At 40.0% G+C, this 13,994-nt stretch overlaps 2 protein-coding genes across 2 annotated transcripts in view; both read left to right on the forward strand.

The window, feature by feature from the left end:
• Window positions 1-303: 303 nt before the first annotated feature.
• On the forward strand, window positions 304-4,569 carry LOC113969483 (adhesion G-protein coupled receptor G2-like). The gene is made up of 5 exons (XM_027687220.1): window positions 304-541; window positions 1,654-1,943; window positions 2,527-2,628; window positions 3,125-3,286; window positions 3,948-4,569. Exons 2-5 carry the CDS (start codon window positions 1,733-1,735, stop codon window positions 4,073-4,075), a joined length of 603 nt encoding a protein of 200 aa, XP_027543021.1. The 5' UTR covers window positions 304-541; window positions 1,654-1,732; the 3' UTR covers window positions 4,076-4,569.
• Window positions 4,570-12,991: 8,422 nt separating this feature from the next.
• The window catches only part of BRS3 (bombesin receptor subtype 3), a 7,632-nt gene continuing 6,629 nt past the window's right edge, over window positions 12,992-13,994 (forward strand). The window contains exon 1 of the mRNA XM_027687270.1: window positions 12,992-13,603. Within this exon, the coding sequence (XP_027543071.1) occupies window positions 13,173-13,603 (431 nt within the window). The 5' untranslated portion in view covers window positions 12,992-13,172. The remainder of the gene's footprint in view (window positions 13,604-13,994) is intronic.

The following is a 13,994-nucleotide window of genomic DNA, read 5'->3' on the forward strand; positions in this document are numbered from 1 at the left end:
ACAGGACTGAAAAAAATGTGGGAGATGGGAAATGAGTGGAAGGGAAGACTGATAAAACACTGCCTGGAAAACGTCTGTCTCTATAAGCTCTTAACACAGAATGCTGTGGTTTGCTTATCTTTTGACACTCAGCTTTTGTAATAATCAGTTGGTTTTATTTTGCCAGATTGGATCCCTTCTGGAGATGTTTGAACACTCACAAACATTTTGCAAACACGGATATTTTTATGCCTACTCATTTGTGATTTACATAAATAGGGAGATTCGACCTGCTATGCCATATATTTAATTACACTTGTTTCAGAAGGAGATTTTGGGGCTAGAGTTTGATCCTAAGATGCATATGTCTGCTGTAATTACTCATCAGAGATTATCTGACATCTTTCCATATTCTCCATTTTTTCTTTTAAATCAAAATATTTCTTTTTTCCTTTCTTTCCACGTTAGGAATACCAGCTATTGTAATTATTCTTGTGCTCATTATAAACAAAGACTTCTATGGCAATGGGTCGCACTCTGAGAACAATCCTTACAGCAATTTGTAAGTATAATGCTTTAAGCTTTTGGATGGTCACCAGAGTATCTGAAAGAGACAAGAAATAACCAGAAGGCAACAACTTCTCTCTTGCTTTTGTCTTTTCTCCCCGTCTTTACCCTCTCCTTTTAGTGGTTCTGGTTCACTGAATCATTTTGGATGCGTGGCTCCTGCATGGAGTAACTCTCACATCAGTGAACTGGGCTTGAGGACAGGGAAGGCTTCTGCCAGTCAACTCCCTGTTTGTTTTCTCTGAAATCTCTTTCTTTACATGACATTGGCTCAGTCTGATGGGACATTTGTACATGCTCCTTCATGTTCTGGGTTTCTGGTAAAATGTGAAGGTACAATAATTGCTCAAGGATTTTGCATGTTTGCTTCTGTTTTTTTTTTTGTTTTGTTGGGTTTTTTTGTGTTTTATTTTGGGTTTTTTTGGTTTTTTTTTTTGGTTTTTTTAATGTCAATTCACATCACTGTCTCATCATAATTTCAAATTCTTTTATTTAAATCATCTCAGCCTCCTCTCTTTTCCAGTGGGAAAACACTGCGTTCTTTCATCCTTTTTTAAAATGGTTTTATAGCAAAAATGCTTCCATTTTTTTTCACCTGCTTTCTGTTTAGCACAATCTGATCACTTGTTGGTGAAGATTACCTGGAATATTTGAAATCTATCCCATCAGAGAGGCAACACACCCCTGTGACACCTCAGAGGGAAAATTTTTACCCATTGTTAGCAAAAAGACACTAATTTACGTCTAAGGAAAAGCTAACCAGTGGCATACTATTATTTAGAACTCCTAATTAAGTCATATTTAACTTGATTTTCCTAAGGCAGTGTGTCTTCGTGCGTATACATCATTAAGTTGTGAAACAATTGTCATGTTTATCTGAATTTGTCAGAAATAGTAACGTCTCAAAGTTAATGAATATCCGTAACATCCATCAAAAAAGGCAAGCAGAGAGATTCCATAAATGTCCTCACTGGGTGAAAATAATGGGCATTAGGGTATGCCCTGAGGGTTGGAGAAGCATACAGGATACTTATTTGGGGAACCAGGCTTCCTGAGTCTCCCTCTCACAAACTCCTTATGTTGAATCCACACCTCCCTCTCTTGCAGCTGCTGGATTCAGGACAGCGGAGTGTTCTACATCTCTGTTGTGGCCTATTTCTTCTTAATATTTTTGACAAATACAGCCATGTTCATCACTGTTCTCCTCCAAATCCACTCTCTGAAGACAAGGAAACAAAAGAGATCCAGATTCTGGAAACGGAGTGTTCTCCAAGACCTCAAAAGTGCTTTCAGCTTGATGTTCCTTTTGGGTTTAACTTGGGGCTTTGCCTTTTTTGCCTGGGGAGAAGTGAGGATATTTTTCTTGTATCTCTTCAGCATTTTTAACACCTTACAAGGTAATTTCTCAATGGAGTAGTGCTATAAATACAACAATTTGGGGCTGCGAAATAGAAATAAATTTGTAACATCATGTAATTCAAGCATGGGGGAAGGAGACCTTCTGTATTACAGGGTTTAGCTATTTTAAAAGGAAGGCTCTGTTGCAGTGGGATGACAGTGTTGTTTAGACAGCATTGCTGTTATAGACTTAAAGACATGAATTCATGCCTTGGAAACATGGGTCCCAATAAACACACCCTTTTAGGAGCTGGGACAATCCTTTTCATCTGGGCGTAAAAATGGTTGATAAAATCCACAGTGACTTGCAGATTATTCTTATGAAAAATCTGCAGAAACCTCTTCCTATCAGCCTTCCATATGCACAAAGGACTTGGTGCCACTCTGGGCCAACAGGATCATAAAATCACAGAATGGGTCGGGTTGGAAGGGACCTTAAAGATCCCAATGCTGGCCCAGGGACCACCTCTCTGCCCATGCAGAACATTACTGGTATCAGGGGCATGCCAAACATTTAGAAAAGGGATACTGGATTGGAGAATACATCTGAAAACACATGAAACTCTCCTCTTGCTTCTCTAGGGTTCTTTATCTTTGTGTTTCACTGCCTGATGAAGGACGAGGTAGTGAAGCAGTGCCGAGTACACTTCTGCTGGGGAAGATTCCGTCTGAGTAACTATTCTGGTAAGCACTGAGGGGGTTTGTTTAGCTTGACTCATGAGTCTTTGTCTGCTACTGGTGTCACATTTGTTCTACATTAAGTAGCCTTTCTGCATTGCATTGGATGATTCTTCTTTAATGAGTCTTTATCCTCTCCCATTAACTGCTTATATGATATGATGATGGGTTGACAGCATGCAGTAAAAACTGCAGATTTCCAAAAACGATTTTAGCTTGGTCTCTAATTCTGTTCTCACATGCCATTCAGTGTTCCCTTATGTGAGCAATGTTTTTGGTGGCTTTCCAATCTTCATAAAGCTGAGATTCTGAAATTTATGCAGAATATTGGGCATGCTAGTAGCTATTTCTTATGTGCAGGAGCTGGGTTTGCTCATCCTGGGAAGGAGAAGGGAGATGTCTTGCTGTCTCTGGCTGTCTGAGGGGTGGTTATTCTCTGGCTGTTTGAGATGTGACATCTGTACAGAATTTTGTTCCTGTGCCTTCCACTCTCTGATTTCAGACTGGAGTGGGTCAGGTGCAACTGCAGGATCTACACCAAAGCATTTAAACCACAAATCACCATCCCAGGCTTTGCAGAGTCTAAATTCTAATGGAACAAGTTCAACTTCCAATGGTTCAGATTTCCTTCCCAGGTCTTCTCCAGATAGGAATTTTAAGATTGGTAAGAAAAACAGTGTGCACTGCATAGACTGGAATGCAATAGGTTCCATATGGTGACTGTCAAATCCCAACCAATGGAAATAAATAGGAAATCTTTCACTGCTTTGTCTGTGCCAGAGTGTGGTTTGGGGTTAATGGCTGCATTACACATGGCTTCTCTTGTACTAAGGAAGAAAGCCCTTAAAATCCTGGGATGGCTCTTCTCCAAAAGGAAGGGAACTCTGCTCAGCTTCCATCTTAGGCATCTAAGAGATATTCTACCCTGGGCCAGCTGGCTGCTTCTCACATGGGACCTACTTCCAGTTAGGAAGCATCATAGTCTTGAGATAGACGATAGTGCTCCTAACTGGAATTGCATTCCCAAAAGAGTTGAGATCTTGGGGATTCCAGAAAGCTGAACAGGCCCTGCTGTGAGTCTTTTTAATCCAGAAGAATCCCAGCAGAAGGTTTTGCCTTCCAAGATGAAGAAATTGTTGTAGAGCCATTTTCTGAAACAGGAATAGCACCAAACGTTCCTGGTTGTTTTTGGAAACATGCTGATTTGTGTTACTTCCCCAAAGATGTTAAAACAGTGAGTTCTGCATAGACTCTTACAGGATTCTTTCTAAATATATTAAACCAAATCATTATAATGGAAATTTTTTCCCAATTCTTTCCTGTAGCTGAAGTCCATTACAACCCCAGTGCTGTATCTCCAGAAGATGGTGAGACCAAACATCCTTGTTCACAAAGAACACTAACCATGGATACAGGACTGCACTATCCACAGAAAGCAGGATTTTTACACTGATACTGAATTTATTTTCTTCTGATTATCCAGTGATGGTTCTCCTCTGTGTATGAAAACAAGCATTGTTCAAATAATTACTTCTAATGTACAGTTATCACTCTGGACACAATTATCCCATGACTCAACTCTAGGCTTCAGTGGAATTTCAATCCTGACCACACAAGGATTTGCTGCCCCCATGTTTCCAAGATTAGTCCTCATGTTAAACAGAGACTGGAAACATTCTCTCCCTCATCATTAGTCCCTCTCATAGTTCATCCTTTTTTTACCTTTTACACCCTCCTGCCATTTCTCTGTTTTCTTCTTCATCTGATACTTATTGTCAGAGCCTAACACACATAAATACTGAGTTTCAAGTGATATTTTTTAGCCTGCTGGTTGACTGTCTCAGGCATGGACATATCTTTCCTTACTTTTTCTGAAATGGAGTTTGACCAACTTGGACATCAAGAAGTTGGACTCAGCCTCCAAGATGAATGTTTTAATTTTCAGATGTGCTGGCTCTGATGATTTGGTTTTAGATCTCTGAAGAGATGTAGATGCGCGTTTAAATGTTTGAAAATGTTGCCCAGTACCTTCAAATGGAATGTGGAAACAATAAAAACTGAAATTCCCATGTCTAATGGGTTATCTATGTGTATGAAACAAGTTTCAGATTATCTCTCCTAAAAAAAACCCACAAAATAAACAGAACAATAGCAGATAAAATCCTACCATCTTTGGAGGTGGCAATTAAGAAGTTTGACTTTTAGTATTACTTTGTTGTGAATACAGCAAGAGTTAAACTCCATTTCATAACATCATAAGAGAGACTTAAGTTTCTTCTCCTACAAAGGAGAGGCTTTCTTTCAGCAAATGTGTCTGAACTGGTAACTTTCCTGTTCAACCAAATCCCAGTTTCAGTTTTGAATGCCCTTGTCTGTGTATCATTCAAGTAAAGATTTTTTTTATGATTGATAATATAGTGAAATACTAACCTGTACCAGTGACAGAGGAGTAAAATAATATAATGGAGCGATGTTTTAGAGCTGGTATGTACGATAGAAAATACAAAAGGTTCTTTCAGTCTGTGAATAACTCCCACACAGCAATTAGTGGAAAAGATGAATATTTTAATGTACAGTAGCTACACCCAGCCTACTTGAAATCAGGCAGATCACCTTCAGTTCCTCATCTTTCTGTGAGAAATGTTGACATTAAAAACATGCAAACAAGTTCCACCTCATCCCCACTTGTTTCTAACTTGAAACTGCTTTCAATGGGAAAGAAATGTAACATAAAAGGCAGTTCAGTATGTCAGACACAAAGTACTGTGTTTTTTATTTTCATAAGTAAACTCTTTGTTTCACAATCTGCTGCTGAACACAAGTTTTCCCTCTTGGCAAAGCAAAGCAGGACACGCTGTGCTGTGGTGCTAAAGCTGTGCCTGATCCCCTCCTGCACCCCCAACCTGGCTGCTGCACACCCCAGGGGGGTCCTGAGAGGGTAAGGAAGGAGGCTGTGGAGCTCTTCAGCAGAACTGGAGTTTAATCCTCCCACAAGTCCCTTTTACACTAGTTTGCCTCTGCCACGATATCAGTAAGTCTAGGTGGGTGGACAGTCTGATGTGTCTCTACCACCCTGCTTTGACCCTCACTTTCTCCTTCGTGCAGTGATTCCTTCTGCATCCACTTCAGAGGACAGAAAATAATGGGCTTACATTTTGGCTAGACATTAGGTAACAATTTCTATTTTTAAGGAATAAGTGGTCTAGAGAGCACACAGAATTGCCATCATTGCAGGTATTAAAAAACAATCATAGTGATGAGACAAATATCTGTCAGAACTGGTATAAGTATATTTTGCCTTAGGGCAAAGGATGGACTGGAAGGCCTGTTGAAAGTTCTCCCAAATCTATTTTCTATTACTCCAATTTAAAATAAAAAGGCAGTAAAAGAAGATCAATATGAGAGCAACATGAGACTGGCCTTTTCTCCTGCATCCTGTAATTGTTTAATTACATTCCTGATAAAAGGCGAAATGTACCTTGATTTACTAAAGTTTTAGCAAAATGGCTTCATAATATTATTAATGGATTAAGACCAACAAAGATTTGAATAAAAGTTGGACAAGCAGTCAGAAAAGTGCTGGAATACTGAAGACTTGTTTGGCCGCTGAGAAATGGCTGGAAATTTCTTGGGTGGATCCATCAACACGTTTCCCATTTTGGAGGTGTACCAGCAGGAAGAAGAGCAAGCTTCACAGTGTGGAGCGATGTCAGGTCTCCATTCTTGCTGTTGAATTTTTGTTTTCTGTTCAAAAAGCAAAATCTGGAAGTAAATTTTTAAAACCCTGTCAACTTGCTTATGTAAAATGCAAAGCGCTATTTGTTCTGGGGAGGCTGTTAGCTCACTTCCACCCTCCATCACACGCCTAATGGCTTTTCCAGCTAAACAGTGTATCATTTATGTTTCAAGCATGGCATTGTTTAGGTTGTCAGCCGGAATGAGGATGTGTAATTTTCCTTGGGCTGAAATAATATCTTCCGCACCGGCACCATTGCATCTGCTCTTCTCCAACGTATCTACGCTGACATTCTGTCACAGAATTGTGCATTGATGGTTTTCACAGGGAGAGGACATGCACAAAGAACAAATCTAATAAAATCTGCTATGTGCTTGTGATTCACATCCCGATAATTTTCAGTGATGGGAACAGCTTCCGCAGCTCTGGCTGGAGCGTGAGCTGTGTGTGACCGATACAGTCCCATCCTCCTCCCGGTTTGGATTGTATCTGTTGACTCCTGTGCATGGCAGGGGGTCAGAATGAGATGATCTTTAGGGTCCCTTCCAACCCAAACCATTCCATGGTTCTATGACTCAATCTAAAAGCTCCTCTGATTTCTAAGTCATCCTCATTTACTCCTAGATTGCTTATTTTTAGCGATACATACACCAGGAAATGTGTGCTCGGTTTTAAAGCAGTAAAATAAGGATTTCAGAAAGTATATTTATCTGTGAAGACAATTATTCAGTGTCAGATCTCAGTGGGTTGCTAACAATAGGTTAGATGATACAAAAGAAATAAAAAATGATAGTAAAGTCACTGCAGCAGTTGTGCTGAATTGAACAAAACACTCCCCACTCCCATCTTGCTATTTAGACTGGCACAAAACTCACCACCCTTTGTACCAGCTAAGTCAGGGGATGCAGATCCAAGGTGTTGGCAGCTCACTCACGGGTTCCCAGATACATTTTATGTCCCACAAGTGGCTAAAGCTGCCTTCTAGCTCAGTGTATGTACAGTGCTTTGGTAACCCTGGGATCGATAAATATTACATAGGATGACAGCTAAAGGTCAGTACAGCTTGTTTAAGCTTCCTCCTGAGAGTGTCTGAATCTGCAGTAGTGGTTGACAACACAGGGTAGCAATGCTTACACCCAAGATGTATAATTCTTTCTAAATTTAGTAGACAGTTATTATTGGGACAACAAAAGAAGTGTCATTATGGGAAATGATTTGAGATTAAAAATCAAAATACTGGGAAGATAATTACCTATTGCATAAGATGATTGTTAAGTCTTAATGCACAATTCACTGTGCTTTTAGGTATCAGAAAGTATTTAGCATGTAATGGCATTTTAATGGTTCCAAATTAAATGTATCATTGAGAGTTTCAAGGATGCCCAGAAGAATTATGCTGCTATATTACTTCCTTGCCTGTTTGTGCATGTAACTGATGAAATTCAAGGATGAATTCCACCATTTATTTTTCTCTCTTTTCTGAGAAATGGCACCAGTATTTCACTGACCATTCCCATACTGGAACTGGCTGAGGAAACTTTTGGAAAACGGGGCTGGAAGGAATGCAAGAATAGAAAAATAGGATAAAATGTATTTGGAGCCATAGATTAATGACAGCATTTGAGATCCTATTGCAGGCAGAGTTTGTCCCACTAACTCCACTGAACAGTCTGGATTTGGGCATTGTAACAAAATCAGAAGCTCTTTTCTCATATTTTGACCAAGAAGTTATCTGTCTTGTTGCTGTATCACTGAATGTTCCCCCTGATAGCTCATCCAAACTGACCTTCCGTCTCACTTTCATAACACTGAGGGCTGGGATGGTGTTATTTTTACTCCTAGACATGCTGATAAGTTTCATGGTATTTGAAAGTTTAATTGGATAGCCCATCTTTAGTTTCAAAAAACAGGGACACTGTTCCAATTAAATATTGCTGCAGGATTCGATGCCCTGAGTCAGTGCCTGCACAGCTCCCTCTGCCCTTGGTGTAAAATCAACTCCACACTGACAAACCCAGTAATAAACCAATGTGTTATTCTCCTAAATGGGTAGTCTTTAACAATAAATGGTTACACACTGCCATGAATGTGACGCAGACAAGGAAATCATCATTAAAGTGTACTAAAAAACATTTTCCATTTTTATAGCTCAGTAGTTGTTTAGTCTCCAGCTGCTGAGGAGACTGGAAAATGGTAAAAAAATCAAAATACAGGATAGAGAAGATGTTCCCAATTAGTGGTAAAAAACATCAAACTGACAGACACTGAAATAAAGCTCTTGTGCTCACAAGTGAAGAAATCCAGTGTGGGCAGTGCCCTCTGCAACATTCCTTCCCTTTGCCTGACACTCGTAGCTCCGAAAGGGATGTCTGGTGAGATGGGAAGGTGATGTTCTCTATGTTTAGGGAGGCACTCAGATGTGGTGCATGGAAATGTTTCGTTCCCATTGTCCCAGGAGGACAGAGCAGAACTGAACACAACCCTGGATGTGTTAATAATCTGCTCTAAACATGGACCGCTATCTCTGACAGGGATGCTGACTCCAGGTGTGCATTCAGGCTTTTCCATTTAATACCTGCCTTCCTGAACACTAGAAAATGGATTGGGAACAGTCACACAAGTCACACAGCCATGAAATGGCTCTTTGTCCTCCCATCTTGCCCTTACTTGTCACAGCATTGGCAATTTCAATTTAAAGAGAAAACACTAAAGCTGAAACACAGATGTGAGTCAGAAACAAGGCAATTACACACACCCATCCCTTAGAATGTTGTCTCTAGAGCAGAGATTCCTCTTCCCAACACTGGCTTTGCCAGTTCAGAAAACATTGGGAAGAAAAATGTATTTCAGATAATTCTAGTTACAACTGCAGAGTCTAGTTTATAAGCTGGAGTTGTTGAAGGACTCCAGGCTAGGACTTTTTTGATGGAGAAATAAAAAGTCTTCCTTCATGTAAAAAAACCAGAACCTAAAAGGAAGGTTGCTGAAATTTGCTGGAAGGGAAAGATTTACATTGATCTGGGCAGGCTGCTAGACTTCAAATCAGTTTTCCCCATCCAGGGAGGAGCAGGAGGAATGTGCCTGTGGTGACCCGGCAGCAGAGTCCTGCTCTGCACTGAACAGCCTGGGCACGTGGAGAGCAATCAGGTTTATCTCTTGGAGAGATCTCAGTTTGAGAAAAGCCTTTTATAAGGGAGGATGGTACAACAGAGTCTACCAAAACTCAGGACTAGGCCAGACAAGCTGCTCGGGATCTCTCTGCCGTTAACACCCGACGAACACAAACGTCAGTTTGCTCAGCGGAGACAGAAGGATCCACCAGCCAGCAACAAACAGATGGTGGAATTGCTGGGAGAGACAATGAAAGCAAGGGGCTAAAATGAGCTTGAGGCATAAAACAAGAATTAAAACAACTAAATAGTTCTATGCAGAAATTATACAAATAACAACCTAAAAAAGACTGAGTTAAAATAATCCTAAAACCCTCAGGCTGGCTGATATAGCTGTAGTTCAGTGTGTATCAGTTTGGTGTTCCTAGCACTCTAACCACAAAGCAATTTGACATATCTGTATAAATAGCAATCAATGCAGCATGACCAATGTACATCGAAATAATAAAAATATGCACCACAAAATAATTACAATTTTGGAAAATCAATTCCTTAATGGGAGTTAAGATTTTGGCTGTTTTCTTCATATTTTGGCTCGGTGCAGAGCAAATGGTTCTGAAGGATTTTACTGAGTGGGTGACACTACACAGCACATGGCAATGACTTAAGTAAACAGTCACACTGCATTAAAACAGAAAATTTGCATTAAAAATACAGCTAAATTATATACTCCTGAGTATTTTACTCATACCTTTTTGCAGCATGGAGTTCAAAAAGGAACGTTCATTTTCTGTGAAGCCTGGTACTTGAAACAATAGCCAGAATAACCCAAATTGCTTTTCTCTTTGCACCAGGAGACAATGCTCTAAAATAACACCTTAGAATACTTTACAATTTGGAATAACAATGCCATTCTCTTCCTTTTCAGCTGGATTTGAACAGGATTTGAACAACCGAAAGCTACCAGAAATAGCTGAAATTCTACCATCATAAACAAACTGCAGATGTGGTTTACTATCTGTACTTCAGGCTTCTGTTGGGCCCAGACAGTGTTATTTTGTGTGCTTTTTCAAAGTAGTATTTTTCACCTCCTATCAATCCACTAAGACAGTATCTTATGCTCCATAAAGAGAGAACCTGGCCAACTACCTAAAACCTGCACTAATACAAGGACTGAAGGAATAATTGTGAGAAATGATGGAGCTTCCTTCTGCCACATTCCCCCAGGGAGGAAGAAAGATGGGAAAAATGCAATCTCTCAGTGGAAAGAGAAAACCAAGTAGACTTTCATGCTGCTGTGAGCTGAGTTAGACATACATACTGTGCCCTGCTAGAAAAAGAGCAGGGAAAATGTGTCTGTGTATCCTGGTAATGAGGGCTTCTGAAGTGCGAAGCATCAAATTGAGCATTCAGGTCCAGACACATCAATTCAGGTCCAGTTTGGGATAAACAACACATGAAGTATCAGGAGTAAAGAGAATTTTAAGCCTCTGCCCCTTTCTGGGTTGCTTTCATCTGTGGCACATGTTGATGTCCTCAGGAGGTTTTAATATGGGTCGGGAGGTCTATCAGCTTTCCCTTCATACCTGAATCCTCCCCAAACCAACTGCTGGGAGCAACTCATAGCTCAGGAGTCCAGTCCTGTGGATTATGTGTCACACAGAGGGGTATCAGTTCAGATTCTCTATCCCAACATACAAAATGGTTGAGTGAACTACTGAGCCTCAGAGTTCATGTTATCAGCCCAAATCTTTCAGATGGCTCTGAAGTTCTGGAAGTTCTGGAACTGTAAAAGGCTGGGATCTGCTGCTGCCTGAGCTTTGGAGCATCAACCAACCTCTAGTGCAATTCAAGGCAAGCAATGAGTTTCAGCTTAATTCCAGTTTCAGCTAAACACCTGATGCTTCATTCAGATGCCACCCTTGAGTACTCAATACTTGGTGGAGTGCAATTAGTTCCCAATGTTTGGTGACACTCTGCTTCTCCCATACAGGAAAACTAAACATTTTATGTAACTATCTGACATTAAGCTGTCACAATCTGCTGCAGTCGGTGAACTCTGTATTAAATATAATGCACAGTGCTACGCCAGTGTGGGTGGACAACATAATCAGGCATCCTCAAAGATACCTAAATCTGTGAGCAACCTACATACTGTGCCTGCATGAAAGGACATATTATGGTTGATCGTGACAAGAGCTTCTCTTCTAAAAGCACTTTCAAAAAATGTAATCGGAATTTTTAACCCATACATCCTCTTTGCATCAGTGAGTCCATCTCCCACCACTCCACAGCACAGGTCCTACATTTGATCTAACATCTACCACCTGGTCTATCACCACCTCATACCTCTGGCATGGTTGTGTTTGAAAGGATTGGGACTGGGAGAGGCAAAATTAAGACTTCTCACGCATAGTACCTAGAGAGGGTTTTTTGAGTAAATGGAACAAACTTGATTTTGTGTGTCTGTGTGTGTGCAGCTACAGATAAAGGGGCTCTGCTGCGAGATTGCTTTCATGATTTGAGCAGGGTACCTTGTCCATTAGAACGTCACAGCTCAAGAACAATCTGAAGGAAAAATACTCTAGCTACTGATTTTCATTTTCAAGGCATAAAGATCAATCCATTGATAGCTTTTCCACCTCCAGTACTTAGAAACTAGATCATGGCTTTCTCAATTTCAGGAGATTTAACTCAATGCACCACACTCCTTGTACCTTAGTTTAGAGTAAAGTTAATCAGGAGTTCATTACAATGTAGAGTTTAAGATTTGACTGTTGACTAATCTAAAGATAAGAAAACTCATACTACGAATATGTTTGATTGAGAAAGCATCAGAAAATGTTTTTTTTTCTCCCAGAAGATTTGAATAATCGGTTGTACCATCCAAAGCCAATACATACATGGATTATTGCAAGATACAAGGCTTCTGTCCAGGACCTATCTATAAACCTGTTCAAACTTTAGCATAAGGTGTTGTTTTGATGGCAATGGGACTGCTCTAATGGAAAAACCTAAGCTTTAATATACATGTTAGCAGTATTATGGCCATAAATCTTGATTTTATATTGCCTTTTGGAAGGTCACTGCATTGCTGTGATAGAAAGACTATCAGAACATAGGCAGTCTCTACAGTTTTTTCAGCAAATACTCTATATGTTCTGAGATATTTTATCTGCCATTAATGTATACTGAAGAGTTTTGTGTTAAGTTAGTATATACTTTGCTTACCTGTACTACTGAGAAAAGTATTTCAGGTTTCCATTTCAGGTTTTTCCTTTTTAGAATATTTTGAACAACATTAGGAAAGATTTGCTAAGTAATAAACAAACCCTAATATCACAGTAGTCATCATATGATATTTACTTGCCACATGTCTCCAAGAAAAAAGCACCTCATTTCAGCTAATGTCTTTAAAGAAATTCTGTTCCTCTTTTCCTCCTCCCTCTCTGCTCCAATAGCTGAAAAGCCAATAAAAAAATTCTCCACCTCCTCCACAGTTCAGAACAAGATCTATGTGCATTTCTCCTAGGCATGTTTTGAGATCCAGAAGGGGATGAAAGTAGTTAATGTGCAACGGGAATCCTGATTTCAGATACAAACCTTCACCTTTCCATTGACCTTGCTAATATGCTGCAAGCTAAATATTTAACAATTTTTTGATCAACCTAAGTCCAGCCTGGGGAGAAGAAACAGTTAAAGAAATGTCTCAAGCATACTTGCATTCAGCTAATCAGACTTTGTGTGCATCCATGGATGGTACAGCACTGAAATCAACCACTGACAATGAAACAACAAATGAAAAATGGACCGAAGACTCCTTTCCAGGATTAGAAATACTGTGCATAATTTACATCACATATGCTGTGATCATTTCAGTGGGTCTCCTTGGAAATGCTATACTCATCAAAGTGTTTTTCAAGATTAAATCAATGCAGACGGTTCCCAACATCTTCATCACCAGCCTGGCATTTGGAGACCTGCTGCTTCTCTTAACCTGTGTGCCTATAGATGCAACACGTTACGTTGTGGATACCTGGCTCTTCGGAAGGATTGGGTGCAAGCTGCTGTCTTTTATCCAGTTAACCTCAGTGGGAGTCTCAGTGTTCACCCTGACTGTTCTCAGTGCTGACAGGTGGGTCTGTGCAACTGATGTGCCAGGAGGTGCTGCAGGTGTGAAGTTAGAAATGGATAAAAGAGCAGAAGTTGTCGTTTTGCACAATATTAAATAGCACATTTTAATAGACTAAAAACAAACCCAAAACTGCCCAGTCTCCCATGTAATTTAAAAATGTGCGTTAGTAAAATTGGAGCAGTGCTTTTTATTGGAGTGAAGTGAGAAAGACTCTTTAAGTCTTTTGACCTTTTATTAGTTTGAAGTACAGTACAGGGGGTTTTCTCAATTGCACAGAAAAGGGAAATTGCTTAAGTTGGGGAAAGGACAGTATATTGGTGCTATCTAGTGGTGCACTAAAGTAGTTAGGGAAGATAAAAAAAAACGTGAAAAGAGTGGAAATCCTTTGTCC

The sequence above is a fragment of the Neopelma chrysocephalum genome, unplaced genomic scaffold (assembly GCF_003984885.1).
Source record: "Neopelma chrysocephalum unplaced genomic scaffold, ASM398488v2 Primary Assembly neopelma1_73b, whole genome shotgun sequence".
NCBI classification, from domain to species: domain Eukaryota; kingdom Metazoa; phylum Chordata; class Aves; order Passeriformes; family Pipridae; genus Neopelma; species Neopelma chrysocephalum.